Below are 18,380 nucleotides of genomic sequence, written 5' to 3'. Positions count from 1 at the left end.
ATAAGGATATTGAAGGGTATAAAAACTTCTACACACTGTGTATGGCCAGGTATTCTTTATTTACAATTAGTAGTATTATTTTTTTCTTTACAAAATATTGATATAATTCCCTTGTACATGAAAAGTAAGACGCAAGTTACAAGTTATTGAGTTTGATACCAAAAGAAAATGTTATCCTCGAAATTAGCCTACAAAAAGAAGTGATATCCAACAAAAAACATTCCTGTAAAAGAGCCAAGTACGAGTGGCCTTAAAAAGAATTGAAATCACAAAAATAGGCGCCAAGTTCTGGTGGACAACAGTTACAAACACTCACTGGCTCACTTCAAATTTAGATTTGAAACTTGTCTGTTGTCTGTATGGTCACCACTAGCTCACAATTATTTCAAACTACTTTATAATTTTCAACAGACAACATAGGCAAGTTTCAAATCTAAATTTGAAAGTGATTCCTTGATTGTTTGTAACTGTTGTTCAACAGAACTTGGCGCCATCCTTTCATATAGCAACTTGCGTGGTACTTCATTCTTAGAGTTTCTAAGCAGGGGGTAGGGGGATTCATTCTCGAGATTAAAAAAAAAATCGCATCGTGTTCCAATGTTATTCTGACCACAACAAAATTATTTATTCGATATTAGAGTAAAATTCTTCCCCAATTTTTTTATTCCCCCAATTTTTTTCTCGATGGCACAACTTGCGCCATTCATCCCTCCTGTGGGCGGCCCTTCTCTCTTAAAACGAACCAACCTTTCCTTTCATACGGCTACTTGCGCGGCACTTCACTCATCGAGTATCGAAGCAGGGGGTAAGGGGGTTCACCCCGGAAAATTTTTGAAAACTAGCTTCTCAAAATCGTGTTTTAATGCTATTCCGACAGTAAAATTGCTAGTTCGAAAGTAGAGAAAAATCCCCCCCAAAATTTTTCTCAATGGCGCAACTTGCGCCATACATCCCCCCTGTGGGCGGCCCTGTATATATATATATATACACAAATATACTTGAATGATGTGAACTTGGAAACTTGAACCATTCCCTCTTTGATGAAATTCTGCATACGACCAGAATAAAAACTATCATATGTTATTTGAAACAAGAGAATATTCTTTACCGCCATAAAAATCTCGTTTTTCTTGATTTTCTCGAAAACTATGCATGAGAGTTTTTAATCTCCCATATCAATCAGTATAGCTCAGTAAGATCTATCATGGATATTATGATAAAAAGGCCTTGTCTCCATCTTAAACACACATATAATATAAGGACAATATAGGGTTAAAATTTATTTACGGGTTTTTCAATATTCAGGTAGAAAATTTCAATATTTAGGTAGTTAATTAGTATTTATTTTAGTTAATATATGTTAAAAGAAATATAAAGATTTGTTAACAATGTATTATGTCTGTTAAGAATTTAAAATTATCACAACAATGGGCATATATATTGAATTTTAATGAAATGTGATTCCTGATTGGTAGAAATAACAAATGATGTAATGTTATTTATGATTTCAGTTGAAGTAGTAGTCTGAAGAAGGAAGTGATATACTTCCGAAACTGTAACATTTCTAGTTAATTTATAATAAAGATTATAGACAACCTTGTAAGAAAATGTGTTTAGTTTGTGTTTAAGATCTATCAACTGGCATATGTGTTATCTTTAGACATTCTTTTAATTAAACGCAGATAATACTGCAGAATTTGAGTCGAATTTTGTCAGAGTGTGATTTACTAAATGCTCCTATTAGAGCATTTATTATTTAGGTAGGATTTTAGGAGCATCCTAATTTAGAGTAGAATATATAACTATTCAGCACTGTATTACAGTCCAAGAAGGGATATAGTCAACTAGATGGTGCTATTAGGTGTTACTAAGTCATCTGATCGGATTTCATTACTGCTATTTTTGGTTTTCCATACTAGAGTCGTCTACCTCTTAATCCAATAAACTTTTCCGTTTTCTCACAGTGCTGGACCAACCCTTTAAAATGTTCAGACAGAACCTAATCTGAGACAACACTTACCAGAAGCACAGACGCTAACTATTCGGATACAGAGAAACACGCAAGTAGGGTCCATATCAAATAAACTTTCTCATATTTTATCCTAGAAAACTCCAAAATCATTTGCATGCGCAACTCTGAGATTGGGTATTTTTTACCATTAGTGGTCGATATTTTGTCATCCAATAATAAAATAACTGAGGAGAATGCGAATCTAAATTTATCATTTCGAATATTGGTTTTAAAGTAGATTTAAATGGAGATAATTTTTTCATAGTTTTAACAAGCACGCTTTTTCTTACGTTTCCTCAAGAAAATTTTGAAGGTTGCCCTAGTGTTAAATAATACTAAAGCTAAAGATAATAGAATAATTCGTAATACAACATACAAACATACCCCTTCATAGCCTAATGGGTAACGTGTGTTTTACTTGCACGTGGTTCTGGGTTTGATTCTTCCTCGGATGTAAACCCGAGTAGTGGTTCGGATTCCACTTTGAACATGATTCCATCTCTTAAATTCTCGCTGTTGAAAAGGGGTTTTAAACTTCAATAAACCAAACAACAAACCATGCGCTATATATTTAATCTTAAGTCAATATATTCACTATAATCACATAAAAATAATAAAATCTGTGAGATAAAAGGAATAAAAAGGAGAGGTCAGTATAGTTTAAAGCAAATTGATGTTAGAAGGTCACTGTTAATATATTCATACTTGACCGCTCCAGTAAGAAGTGTTCTAAGTATACAGTTACAGGTCAATTACGTGCAACTCATAATACACAGTCTATATCGTATTATACCTAGTATTCGCTTCTTTGCAGATTGCGAAGACATAAAGAAAGGGAAGCACAATTGAAGCATTACTCCATTTCGAAGGAGAGATAATAAAAATGCAGTAAAATACGGTAATTATTAGTATTAACCCTAAGAAGTATAGATCTATAGATTTTGGGCTATTTAGAGCAAAGAAAGGATCTCGGTATAACTTTTTTTTTTTTTTTTAAGTAGAAAGTGAAATTTCGGGTCTGTTTCCAGATAAATTCATGTCCTAAAGAAATGTTTTGTTTTCTTCCGTCCTGCATTCTCATTTAAAACAAAACTAAACAAACCAACAACAACAACAAAATCGGGAACTTGCGCAATATGAATAGGTTTAACAAGAATAATTCAGGAAGAGAGCACTGATTTTTATATACAAATAAATGAGCATTGGTTACATACATCCTTTAGATATGTACATATATTTAAAGGAACTGTTGGTACTTAGCATAAATATCTTATTAGAGCAATTTCTACACTTTTAACACATCTTCTGATGCACCCTGGTCGTCCCTTGATAGCTTTTCTCTTTTGATATCAGCTGAAGAGTAATGACTTCGAACCAGCTATAAGTTTACTTATTTGTTAGAGTTAAACTGAATGAGAGACGGTCGTACTATTCTTGTTATCACCAGTGCAAAATTTGAGGGCACAAGCAGAGATGACCTTGCTGAAGTTGCTGTAAGGTTCATCTGAGATAATCCACTTTCACATTCCCTGGAACATAGAGCAATTGTGGCCAAATATGTGATTTAGAGAAAATAGTATGTCCGGGATTTTATTTTTCTGACGATACTTTCGGAAACCACGAACTGGTTCTCTCTCATTTAAAGGGAATTTTAGCAATTGCGAAAGCAAGTATCAAAATCTAAACAAGTGGAAGAAATTAGCAGCTGCTGCAATCTATTGATCGTATATTAAAATCGATTCAAACAATAAATTGAAGAAAAAAATGTACCATTAATTTACAGAAAGTGAACATGGAGAGCAAACCCGCACTTTAAACTTAAGAAAAAAAAAGTTGATGGTACTGCTTACCGTTACGTACCGCTAGAAAGAAGCCCTGCCTACATTATTTATTTCCTCATAAAAAGTTACCATTACCATACGGGTGTCTTCTATATATATATACAATAAATTTTAGGGCAGACTTGGTGACTCAATGGAAGAGCACTCAATTTGCTCTACTTTACTCGTCTTGCCCCTGGTTCTATTCCAGTCCAAGCTCCCGTTAAGCGGGATTTGTGGTGGACAAACATCGTGTCCGTGCGTTTTTCAGGGTTCTCCCGTTTCGATCCACGTTCGTCATTCCATCATTAGCATCCACCTCATCACCGTTTTTTAGCCTCGGTGCACTAAGGTGGGGTATTAGCTATCTATCATTATATATATATATATATATATATATATATATATATATATATATATATATATATATATATATATATATATATAAAGATAGATAGATATAGGTTTACACTAGATATTACTGTTTTAATGGTGTGAATCAGAAGCAGCAAATAAATGAAAGATACCGTGGAGTATTACTGCTGTCACGTTACTTCATATTGTAGCGAAACAAAAAGGTATCTATAGATCTATACGTAAAGGAACAAAATGACATATTGAATCTTAGGAATTTCATTTATCCAAAAGTTATTGTTAGATAAATTCAGAGTTCGACGCTTTTCAAACCTATCTAATTGATTGACTACGTACAGCTTCGTGTATAGATATACAAAACAGAAAAATTCGTTTCTCAGATATGAGTATGTTGAAGACCTTTTTAACCCGTTATACGACGTATTATTTAACCCGTTATACGGCGTATTATTACAAACTGGATTTACAATACTATTGGCTACAATGCTATATCTTGAAAATGCAATTATTTGTATAGCATTTTGGGACCAAAAATATGTAGCTTCTCAAAATTTTCGAAATTAAAAGTGTGTTAATTACAAATATCCCTAAAAGAGATTTGAAAACAGTATTGATTTAGAAATTGAAGATGTAGATTTCAGCATTATATTTGAGATGTTTGAGATGCTTAACAGTTATAATAAAGTTTCCGAAACTAACTATACATTGTGTTGCATACGAATAGCTTTTTTTCGATTTTATTGCTTCAAGAAACAAATATTTCTTTGTTTACTCTTATCAAATGTATAATGGATTCTGTCAATTTTACAAATCTTAATTTTTTACTAAACATAATTAAAAATCTAGCTGCATACCATAAACTACAACTAGTACAGTGCCAAGAAATAAATACATAAAAACTAGTACTGGGATTGCATATCTTCACGAAAATATGAAATATTTTCCAACTTAATGCAATTGACTGCGTGGATTCGATCACTGCAGCTATTCAGATAATAATTCTTCAGAAACTACTCTTACACAAATAAACTAATTGATATGTACACTCATGTCCAAAATGATTGTCGCATATCTATAACAGTCTTCTTCTAAGAATATAATTTGATAATATTGCAGGGTACTTTGATACTATGTGTATAATCGGAAAATGTATATTTGTGGTAAATTTCATAGGAAAAGAGTTATAAATACGAAAATTAGAATGAATAAAACAAAATGTTGCTAAATGGACAAGAAAGTTTTGTTTTCGTTTTATTGTTCTTATTTACGGGTCTTTTGACATGAAATTTGCCACATGCATGTCTTTGCTGATTATACACGTACTAACATTATAAGAAATAACGGGCGAATTCGTTATAAAATTATATTCCTACAACATATTTATAGACATGCGACAATAATTTTGAACATGAGTGTACATTAAAGTGAAGTGGTACATAGAACCAAACTAAGCATAAACGTCAGTACGGTCGAAACAATGATACAGGAAGCAAAGCATATCATAAATTGACGAAGATTGCCAATGTAAGTATCATAATAAAACACATGAAAGTTGAGCCTTACAGATCTAATTCGTACAACTCGCTGAAAAATAAGTAAAATGGACAACATTATCAAGATTGGTTGTCTACACGTAAAATAATTAATCGCAGGCGATAAAACGAAATATTTGTTGTGGGACATAAAATACTAAATGATGGTGGCATACCATGCAGACATGGCCACCTTGTAAAGCCATTGAAGAATGTCCAAAGGCACAATGCCAAAGTGGAGCGGACAGAACCAAGTGGAACGGGATGAATAGGTTTAAAGTATATGAAGTATTCTATATATTTCTACAATAATTGTATTTGCGAGTGTGACACACATATATGTGTCGACAAAGGAAGTCACCGTATCAATAATTTCTAGACTCTTTCTCCTATTGCAGATGGTTCGTATATAAAAGCAAAAAATGTGCAAGAATCTTGGACGCTATATTGGCTTTACATGCGTAGAGAAGACGACAATCCGTCAAGTGGCTAATGAGTACGATATACCATACTCGTGTTTTAGCCGGCTATTGATAGGAAACGTTAAGAAAAAGTGGCAAACAGAATTTTCCGAAAGGGAGGAAGCAGATATATATCAATTACCAAAGAAACTTTTGGCGTGTGGATTTGAACTATCACAGATATGCATGACATGTAATAAGGTAAAATAAATAGAAAATCTTATTCCTTCAGCGTTTAAAGCTTGTATGCGACATGGTTTGAATCAGCAGTAATTACTCTCAGCCTTTTTCGAAAGCAAGTGTAGAAGCCCATATTTACAACCTCTAGAGAATAATATTAAACACCTTTCCCTGTGGTGTTTCTCATTATGAAAGAGACAGGTATTCTTAACAACATTCATCAAAGTGTAATAAATGTTGAAGAACTTCATCAAACACTATAAGTGACTCACATGAGAAGAGGTGATAACGTCACTAGCAACATTTTTCTGCCTCAGGTCTAAGGTCCCATTTACAGTATATTTAAGGGTCAAGGATATGAAACCTGAACATTAGGATAGTATGTTCAATGGTACGTCACTGTTTCCCACAATGGATGGGTAAATGAAGAGTGCTTCATCAAGTAGTTGAAACGTTTCAAAATAGAGATCTATTGAACAAATTTTGCTGCTTTGTTCCTATGGAACTCACAATATTGTATTGCTATCGTCCAAGTCATTGTTGATATCGTCTCCAACTTCTAGATCGATCACTCTTTCGCCCCATTAAGGTGTACATGTAGTAGTAGCAGTAGCTAATATCTTCGTTCAAGGTATTCCATCGACATTTCTCTCCAAGTCGGTGTTGGAAAGACATTTGAACAAAACTTGGGCATCAGCATCATAGGCAATGCATTAAACTGCTTTCGTGATACAGTGCTTTTTTTTTTTTTTTTTCGTTTTTATTCCAAATGGATAGAAAAGTATGAATACGTAAGTCAGAAATATTCACATAAAGTCTTTGAAACGACATAAAAGGAAAAGCTTAGTTGTTTTTCGATTGGTGAAAAATGGAATGTAGCATAGTCACACCGTCTGCAGACATTTGTCACTTTTGTGGAGGGTACTTCAATATTCGAAAAGGCGTGATTGATCTAATGCATATCATACAGCTATTGATATCATAAATGGCGCGTGAGAAGTCATTACAGTAACATTTGTGCAGAAGTGTGTATATATATGTCTGATTGTATTCACCACACATATTTAATTAACGAGACAAATAGATCAGAACGAATATAAAGATGCTTTTGTTCAACATTTTATGTAAGGTCTTGTGTGATCCTTAGTATAAAGATACTAGATAGTACGTCATATTTCATTGTATTCGTTTTGGTCACATGTGCACGTTTTGAGCCTTTTTGCCCTTCTTGGCTATATATTGAAAAGTGTGGGGATGATCATTCTGTAAAGCTTACGTGAAAGTAAAAAAAAAAAAAAAAAAAAAAAAAAAAAAAAAAAAAAAAAAAACAAGAGGAATTAGAGAGAAATAGTCATTCCACATCTTACAAGAAAGCTTATTTTCAGGTGCTTTTAGCTTTAAAAAACTGCCATTTTACTAAACACCTAAAAGTCTCGTTTCGCAGGATAAATCTCATCATTTGACAGCACAGTTTTCGGATGACTGCATTGGTTACACTTGAGGAATAAAAGTTACTGGTTACCAGCTAGGACCTCACATAGATATTAATAACGTTTATATGGCTATCCATCTTACCACATGGGGCAAAACAGCAGGATGTAGAAACCTGCAGAGTAAAAACCAATCTTCACCTTCATCAGCGTGTAAGAACGGCAAACTCTTTATATTAAAAAGAAAAAAAAAATACTAGTTAAATTATGAAGATGTGTTTTGCATTGTCTTGAAAGTTAAAATCTCCAACACCACGCAACTACGCTGAGCATGAGGAATACTGAATTAATTATATACTAATGCAGGGGTGCCCACAAGGGGGGGCTATGACGCAAACTGCGTCATTGAAATATTGGGGGGGGTTGAAAATCTATATAAATATGTTTGAGGGGGTGTTAAAATTAATCTAAAAGATTGTTTTTCATGGAAGAACACCTACGGATAGACAATTGAGGGGGGGGTGCGTCATGGAGTTGAGGGGGGGTGAGCACCACTGACTAATGATATATCAATTTGTTTCTATTTGATAGATACTAAAACAAAAACAAAAAAAAAAAAATTGAAAATTTGTGAAGTTAGGAATCTGAAAGGTGTGTAAATATATATAAACTCTTACTACGATATAATATACAATAATAGTAATTACTCCATTTTTGTATTACACTTCTAAGTTAGGTAAACTTCTGGATAGTTATTTCTTCCCATTTGGACTTCCTGAGCTTTGTTTCATGTGTATTATTTATTTATTTATTTATTTATTTATTCTCTCCTGATAACAAACACTTACAGTTTACTGCTTTCAGTAATGGTTTAGGATAGTATTATTGCATTGCGGGAGGCTAAATTTGTTAGAAAAGCATCGAGATAGCGTCTTAAATGAAGATCCAGATTGTTTCTCTGCGCGTCCTAATATATTATGTATTTCTCTTTATTTTTACTCCTCACATGTGCACTTTTTTTTAATCTCCGAGTCGAGACCATAGGATCACACTCTCCAAAAATGAACATAAAGTTTCTCCTGATTGGGTATAATGTTTCCATCGTGTATATAATATTTACATATACTTGTGAGGACGCATTGAAAAACACCTAATATTATCGTTGGATTCGAATCACAGAATGTGTCGAAGGAGGGAAGATTGATCGCAGTTCTGTAGAAGGCATAGCGCTACTAGTTCGAAGGTAATTGAAATCGGACAACATAACGAATGTAATTTTTTGTCCAGAGATGTTCAAACTCACGATCACGGCGCTCGCGCTACACTTGACCTCATCTTCTAGCAGGGTATCTTCGAGTCTCCATACCGCCAGATTAATCCAACATGCTGTACTCATATAATCTATCCCTATCAACTCTCACGACCTGATTCCTATCAACGTATGTGACAGAGCCTGACTTCCGGTAGCTACCATCGCCAGCTACTTCATGATGTACAGCAATTGTGAGATATACCAGAAGATAAACATTCAGCATCTGTATGACGGCTACCTGGCCGAGCAGCTGCATGGCCACTGGAAATGGCTATACGTACTTCTAAGGTGAGTACAGTATGTGTTTGAACCTCGTACATAGCAGGGGTGGCCATGCGTTACCGGCAAGTCGTGAGAGGTAGCCCGCAGAGGTGTGTGTAGTACTGTATATATCGATCACTGTTCTTATTTTATGATTCCCCGTAGCAGGTTAGTGAACAGATAAGTAGGCCGTCAGTGAATTCCGAAATGAAAAGTAGCCCTCAAACCTGAAAAAGTGGGCTACCCCTGGTGTATAACGTTTTTGATATCCAATGGGCACCTGATTATATTATCATCATCTACCAATAGTTGTTCTTTTTTCCTTTCGTTCGGTTTTACGTCCAACGGTTATACCCTGTAGGCTAAAGGAAACAGTGATGATAAAAATGAATGAAATAATGGAATGAAGAAAGTGGAAGGAAACAAGAGAACACCAAGAAAAAATACATACACAATGTTTGTCCATCATTATGGTCATTTGGCGTGAGCCGAGATCGAGCTAGGGACCTCACACACCAAAAGTGAACGCTCCACCACTAATCCATTGCGATCCAACAATTGTTCTTGTTTTTCAATTTTGGGTACTCTTGAATTTCAACTAAGTGTCCTTAAATGGTTTCGGGTACTATACAAATATACAACCGAAATGATCAGTTTCAAATATTGCACAGTTAATTATTGCATATTTCATTTATAACTCCTATGAATGTAGCTATTGTGTTGTCTTAATTCTTTTAAATACGGCGTAATACTTCAGAAACAATTATGATTGGCATATATATTACCTTTTAGCAACGTTGATAAGAATGTCTTCTTCTTAAGCTCTTATGGTTTACTTTGGAGCTCTTCTGACAGGTTTCTTGTTAAGTGATATAATCTCGTTCTTTATTTTGTCCAGGATTCTCCAGTTGGATACATTGCCCCTGGAGACCAGCAGGTGCTGGAGGGCTTCACTTTTTTCTGCTCTTTTTTCCTACAGGAGAAAAGTACACGCATGACCTGCGGCCACTAAAAAATATAAAATAAAAAAGTACATAAAATGGCTTCGAGCTGTTTGCCCAAACCAATGAAAATCAAACCCAAAGTTCAAGGCCAGCATACAATGCATCACTTGCTTAGATTCCCATCTAACTTAAGAGCTTTGTGCGTTTTCCAGATGACTAGCGCGGCTTCTCAAAAAGATTTTTCTCTATGTGAACAGTACGGGAAGAATTGTTTGTTTTGACAATTAATGCGTTTTGTAATAGTGGTTTCACATAAATTCGTTCCAACTTACATTAGAATGTTACGTTTGTTTCTTTCTATTTGGTAATGTATGAGCTTTGTGGTCATACCTGAAATTACATTAGTGCTCTTTTAAAACTGAAGAAGTCTATTTTTAAAAAAATATTCCGTGGCGCCTTATAAAAAATTAATACACATTAGGATTTCCTGTAATTATTTCATATTTAATTAATTTGTACTAATGAATCAGACAGGATTACGAGCTGTCGTTTCTTTGTCAGTGTTATACAATAGTTAATTATTTTTCGAAATTATAGCTATAAGCTAGGATTCCTTACAAGACGAGACGAGAGGACTCTTTCAATAGAAACAGGTACCTCTTGAGACAAGACAGCTTCAGTTCTTGTTTTGTAGGCGCTCCTTCCAAAACTTAAAATTGCATTTTTTTTTTAAAGAAAAGGAGGGGAAAGATCAATATACGTACTTAAGTTATTACCTTCTTAACGGACTTTTAAAAAATGGATGATTTTATGTACGTTCTTGCACATATGTTGTAAGTGACGATGTTCATATTTATTGTGGGAATTACTGAAGCAGTTTTGATTTAATGTCATGGAATTGTGAAGGATTATACAGAAAAAAATCGGATTATAACGGTTTGTACGTGACTTTGCCGAAATTGATGTTATGTCCAAAATGTTTATGGGCTGGATGAATATGAACTTGATGAAGTAGTTAACACTTCTAACCAGAGTATATAAACTTATTTATTTAGATAGTGCATCTGGCGGAGTTGCCTAAGAAGCAGTGAGTGTGCTGTAGTAGCAGAAACTGGAAAATATTTGCCAAGACCTGATGTTCTTAAACAAAACCTGATGTTCGTAGAAATATAGGGAAAAGGAAGTGACGATAAATTAGACATTCGCCGACAAAGATGAGATTTCGAAGAAACCTAAATCGACGAAGGAGTTGGTTATACCTGAGGAATTGAACACAGTCAAAGAGTATCTTTATTACTTTGTAATGACATTACAAAACGTCAAAAATGGTACGATTATTTGTTTTTAATCCCAACCTTCACTTCGTAAGTGTCCTTGTAAATTCGCATAATATAACAAATAACAAGAAACAGGCATACACAGAGGAATTCATTTTTATTTGCTTATTTAATGTAGTGGGTATTCACTGTGGGCATGAATTGACTACTTACAATTAGAGACAGTTCTAGAATACATTAATTATCTTTCGACAGCTCACATTTGTACGAAATTTGTTTCAAAACATCCGGTGGCAAATTGTTTTTTCACCATGTGTAGTCAGTATTGTTTTTAACTCAAACGAACCACTGAACATAACTACAAATTATTATGTTTTATTGCCTTTTCCCTCCATTTAAATACTTTCTTTCCATAAATATGCTTTCAGCTAATCATCGTAAATGACTGAATATATTTCCCATTTTTTTCTTTATCAATGTTTCTCTCGTGTAGGCGCGGTAGCTATAAAGAAAAGAAATATTCTTAGAAGAAACTTCTTTTTTTTTTCTTTTGTCAGAAGAAAGTTTATAATTATTATTTAAAAGTGTTTAAGAAGAAGAAATGTTTTCTCTCAAGGTCATTGGATTGTCTCCCAACAGTGAAGTAACCTAGTTCTTCTGATGACAGCCCAACGAAAGTCATCCGCTGTGCTATCACTTTCAAGGTCTCATCAACGCTTTTAAAGGAGCAAGGAAAGAAAGAAAGAAAAAAAAAAAAAAACGAAACAAGTTTCGCTTTCAGTAAAACGATGTGCATTTTAATAGAATAAAAATGAAAGGAAATTATGTGATAAATTGTAAGAAGGAAAAAATCTAATAATATATATATCCTTTCGTATTTAGACCCTGGTCATTTCACTTTTAAAGTTTCTTCCAAAAAATTGACCTACGTAATTGGCGAAAGTTTGTTTCGTTTATATCGTTCAGTTAAGAGAATCGTTCTACCAGCATCAATTATACAGTGTTCTGCCGTATAACATTACCTTTATTTTGTTTCAAATGAGTGTTTACAAGTTGCGATTTTTGCTACAAATGTATGAGGTCCTAAGAATATTTTCTGGTAAATTATTGCAGTATTGTGATACCATTCACAGAATTTGGGATTATGAATTTTACATTGATGATATGTAGGATTTTTATCTTACACTATTTACATGGAAGGATGCATTTTAGGATACTACCATATTTTATTGTGTGTTTTACCTCTATCAGCGAAACTAGCTTCTTAGCATGATAAATTAGAGGAATATTGGTGCAAGTGAATACCTTTTTAATGAAGCTGTATTTATTCAGTTCTTGTATACGCCAGATCTTTCCGTATTTTAAGTGTATTCCTTCACTCCAATTCCGTGACCTCCAGTTTTCTATATATGCCTTTCTATCTATTGTAGGTAAATGGACTGTGTCTTCGTACAAAGACAAAGGCAAACAAGAATTTGTGTTTCCAAATGTTGTACGTTCTTAAAATTATATGTGATGGTGTGCGTATACCTATTTGTGAATTTCAAACTCGAGCACTACTGTGAGTGTTTCTAGAATTTGAAAATAAAACTGCGTAATATGAACTGGGTGAGTTTTCGACATTGGAAAGTAGTGTTTGCCAAGTTTCGTGCTGTATTGGCTTCGTTTGAAGCCATTATTATGAATTTGGGATTACATATTAGTACTAAGGCTCAGCGAAAGAAGAAAATATTACACCCGAGCAAGCGCTTATTTTGGCTTTCTACTTGGAAATAACACTGCCTATACATCATCGCATGTCGTCCGACCCTGTCGCCGGCTATATTTGTATTTTTAGATATGTCTTTAAACGCAAACTTTTCATGAACTTATATAAATAAGTATACAAATTCGGACCACATTTAGATCAGATACGATAAATTGCAACTCTTAACTACGTCAGAAAATACTATGTAACATGCCTGTAGTATGTTAATAGGTAAGAGCATAGGCTACTATAATGTCTTTCTATTCTCTTAAATTTTACATCTTTTAATACCGTCCTGCCAAATTTTGCATATTTTACTCTCACAACAATAGCAAATTGCAAACCTCCGTTTCGTTTTCGTACTTTAATATAAATAAGCAACTTGTGTAATTCTGCAAATTTACATTACATGAAAATGGATTCTTTCTTGTTTGGTAATTTTTCAAGTATTTTTGACCTTATGTCAAGTCTTTTATCTTGGACCAATGTTTATTTTTCTGTTCAAGCAACTTAAGAAAAATGATAGTTGGTCATAATTAATGAACATTTGGTCAATTTTCTGTAATTTCTGGATCAAGCTATCAGTTGTATTTATTATGCATTTTATTTATTATTTCAGGGTCAGCCATAGGTCTACCAGAATTGGCCAGTGCGCGCCGCCATTATGCGCTTGTTCAAACGGCGGTGCTCTGATCCCAGTCCTCAGTTGGTTAGTTTGTCTCCCCTTGGCCAAGATGTAATTCACAATGGAGTAACTCCAAAGGAGGAATCACCGCCTTCCACTTCCTCTGCAACAACAGTTTCTTCTTCATCATCGCTGTCATCAACGAGACGATCGCCGAGGCAACAGGTGAAGGACTTCTGTCGTCAGGAATCCGCAAGTAAGAAGGAGTCTCTTTACAATGGATCGGGAGCTATTGGAACATCAATGTCCCCAAAGATTACTCGGAAAGGTGAGTACAAGATGACTACAGAATATTTAACTTCGGAGTAGGTTTTTTTGGGGGGGAGGGAGAGGGAGGAGATTGGGAAAAATTTATGACAGTAAGTGGAACCAAAAGTTGTATATATTTATACAGGGTGTTTCAAAACAACACCGACAACGTTCCGGAGGTGATTCCTGATACCAAGATAAGATAAAAAGTATAGACCAATATAAGTGTACAAACGCTTCCTTTCGGAGTTATAGGCTGCCGAAAATATGAAAAAATGAACTTTAAAGGTTCATAGCTCCAATACTATGGAACCTACCGTAGTCGGGTCAAGACTTCATTTAGGAACTAATATGTACTCTACCCAAAAATAAATGTTTTAGAATCCTAAGGTACTCACGCAACAATTTTTATAGAGAGATTTTGGCTACGGACATATAATTTGAAGTACTCACCAACTACCCGTATAAAAATTATTCCGGGAATACCGCGGGATTCTGAAACTTGGATATTTAGATAGCGCACATACTAGTTCCTAAGTGAAGTCTTGACCCGACTATAGTAGGTCCCATTGTATTGGAGCTATGAACCTTTAAAGTTCACTTTTTCATATTTTCGGCAGCCTATAACTCCGATAAGAAGCGTTTGTACACCCATATTGGTCTATACTTTTTATCTTATCTTGGTGTCAGAAATCACCTCCCAAACGTTGTCGGTGTTGTTTTGAAACACCCTGTATATATAAAATATAATGATCGGTGCTATTAAGGAAATAAAGACTGTAGTGCATAGAAGCTTCTAAATTTACAGCATGTGTTTGCCAGCAGTGGCAGAATACTTATGAAGGTAAAGTTAGAGCCATTTTTGAGAACTTCAGTTTTCTGTTTTCGTTCATTAATAATCTTTAAGATAGTAGAGGGAATTTTTAAAATGTCTAAGCAATTCCTTAAAAGAAAATGACTTCGATTCATTAGATTCTATGCCAGCCAAGCAATCCTTTACACACAAACTAACGGATATTCCAAATTATGTTTTTAAAGAACAAAGTAATTCTGTGAAAATTGAAAGCCAATATTCAAATTAATCTACAATAAATCCTTCGAGAGTTCGTTGTTCGAACATTCATACCATTTAATAATCTTAATGATGAACAATTCAACAAGTAATTGTTCCGAATTATTCGAGTGAATTTAGATTAAATTTACCATCACTAGCATAAAGGGCTTATAAAATGTAGCATCCATCGAAAACTCGAATTGTACCAATGTTGAATTTTACCATTTTCACCATTATAAGACTTCTTTCACTCCTATGAACGGTCGAAAATTGTAAATAACTTTATCTTGGAAGATGTAATGTAAACGAAAAGGAATTAAAAGTAAAGTTAAGCTTTCTTCTTACCTTTCGGGAGAGGCCATGAAGGCCAAGGGCTGTGTGTAGAGGTAAAGGCTCCACACTTTCTTGACTTCGGCCCGCCTGGCTTCCTTTAGTTCCCCAGGTTGCCCTAGGTACCCATTTTAAAGAGATTTGATGAACCTCAGAGTCGTGTTGAAACAAGGAAAAAAAAAAAAACAAAACAAAACAAAACAAAAAAAAAAAAACAGGGATCAAGTCATGGTCGCCCAGTTAGCAAATGGACGCCTTAGTGATTACGACCCTAATGGAAACGAATTATATAATTTAAGACCCTTCCTTCATATTCTATAGGCTAAAAGATATGAATAATAAGTGTAAGAAAACGATCCAATTTAATATAGCCTGAAATGAACCAAAAACCTTTGACAATAGAGATTAACATTAGACCCTGATCAACGTATAATTTTGGTATAATTTTAATTGTGTAAAATTTTATCTGAAAACATAATCGTACCCAAATACAAACAGATGCTTATATGTGAAAATGTTTCATAATATACATTTAAAAGTACAGACGGTTGCTCATAACCTTTCAATCCAGTTTATGCTTAAATGTAACATGCCACGATTATTTTTGACTCGTCAATTATAATAATTGCTATTAAGTTTTACGAAAATCTTGTGAAATCTCAGTGAGGAGAAAGGGATAAGCTAAGTTCGGTCAGACTCCTATGCTCATCCTTAACGGTGATATGGATATGTGGAGCACCCGAAATAAATTAGTGAAAGCTACCACTTACTTTTCCTTTCTTCATAATATTCTTATACATCGTCTTTCTTCTTCGTTCATTTATGTTAATCACATGAGAAGGGTTAATTGCGTCTTCGTGCAGAGTATACGTAAAAACGCTGAGCAATAAATATGTAATTTAGACGCTTTAGTGCCAAGACAGTCAACTGAAGAAGAAGCAATGAGACAGCGAAATATATACATATCAGAAAGACTAGCAATTACTCGAGATAAGAGAAATTCAGTTTTACTAAGCAATAATATTAACTACCAATATGACTTTTTTTATATATATATCCGCGATTATCACCCTGACTTACAATAAAGATGTCTTTAACAAACATTTTTATACCTAAATAATGAAATCGGAATCGCACAGTAACTACGAAGTGTATTATACAGGGTGGCCCAAAAGTAGGTATACACCCCTGCATTCATGAAGTATAACATTCTAGCTTATAGGTCTATTTTCTTCGGCTGTTCCGAGCTTAAGATTAAGTAAAAAATATTAAGAACAAATAATAAAGAAACTAAGTCTACCTGATGGATAACGATAAGAAATGATATAAAAAGCAATGAGTTGATCAGTACGGGACTGTATGCCTACTTTTGGGCCACCTTGTACATATACGCGTTTTGTCGATCAGATCTATTAATTTGTTAGTGCTTGTAACTCTGACACTACTTTGTAGCTTACGAACACGTAATTTTTAAGCAATTTAAATAGGCGTTTAATAATGCGTTTCTTGATACGTAGAAACATTTTTTTTTTCACATAGGCGTGTCGTGTAATCGAAAATTGAAGACTAGTTAAAAATGCGGATTTCATGCAGATTTGTAAACAATAAATATTTTCTTTTCATGGAAACTCATAAACTTCAGTTCTCACAGAATGACACAACGATGACTTTGAATTATGACCAATTCGTGTAGGTCATTCTTTTGTCCTCCGTGTCACCACATGATTTGGCAGAGATGTGATGAGATGTCAGTAGTGATCTGCTAATATGGCTACCCAAGCTACATGTAATACAGCCTGCAATGCTGTCGACATGGAGGTAAGAGATGTCTGTGGAGACTGGGTGTGCCATTATATCGCGTAAAAACAGTCCACAATAGGGTTGAGGAGCTCCTTCGTGGCTAAGCGATTAGCGTACGCGCCTTTGGCGTGGAAGACTCAGGTTCGATCCCCGGCGGGAGCTCATGTGGTTCGGATTTCACGTTAATCAGTAGGTTTTGTCTCATATAGCCTCGTTGCTGAAAGGGACGTTAAACTCAAAATCAACTCAGCTCAACAAATGAAAAATTTAAAATATTATAAATACATATATAATTATAAATCTTCCCAAGGGTTGAGATCTAGGGAATGTGAAGGCTACGGAAGATTTTGAAAGTTTGCATTGTGTTCCTCGAACTATTCATGCATAGGACATACGTTATCATATTGAAAAATACCATCGACATAGAAATAAGCGCTAAATGGGTGGAACATTGTACCCAGTCGGCCAGAACATTGTGATACCAGTCATATACACTTCTACAACCACTAGGAAAACCTATGCAAACATACCGCACACCGTATACCTACTGTTACCGGTCTGTTTTGTGAGTGCTATAACACTGCATATTTTCACCAAATACACGTACTCCTATCTACGAAATAGAATACAAGTCCTGCCCTATTAGAGCAGCTGACTTTTCAGTTTTCTGTTGTCCAATGTGTTACACTAGGCGAGTTGTTGGCATTATTGAACCCTTGTAAAAAGCGGGTGACAGCAGGGACATTTACCTGTACAGCCTGTAATTTTGAGCTAATGGCTCATGGCCATAGGTGATATGTGCTTTTGGGTGGATCACGTTTATATTGGTAGCCAGTTTGTTCACATATGGCGCCTGTGAACCTGCACTGGTCGGCGAATGTATGCTTCAACTTCGTATTATATAAGTTCTGC

At 34.7% G+C, this 18,380-nt stretch overlaps 1 protein-coding gene across 2 annotated transcripts in view; it reads left to right on the top strand.

The window, feature by feature from the left end:
* The window catches only part of LOC145678354 (uncharacterized), a 179,334-nt gene that overhangs the window by 115,077 nt on the left and 45,877 nt on the right, over positions 1 to 18,380 (top strand). For both annotated transcript variants that reach the window (XM_081748408.1, XM_081748407.1), the window contains exon 2: positions 13,970 to 14,303. In XM_081748408.1, coding sequence (XP_081604534.1) covers positions 14,015 to 14,303 — 289 coding nt within the window. In that variant the 5' untranslated portion in view covers positions 13,970 to 14,014. The remainder of the gene's footprint in view (positions 1 to 13,969; positions 14,304 to 18,380) is intronic.

Source organism: Thermobia domestica, chromosome 2 (genome assembly GCF_964235325.1).
Source record: "Thermobia domestica chromosome 2, izTheDome1.hap1.1, whole genome shotgun sequence".
Taxonomy (NCBI): domain Eukaryota; kingdom Metazoa; phylum Arthropoda; class Insecta; order Zygentoma; family Lepismatidae; genus Thermobia; species Thermobia domestica.
This window is presented reverse-complemented; position numbering and strand designations above follow the sequence as displayed.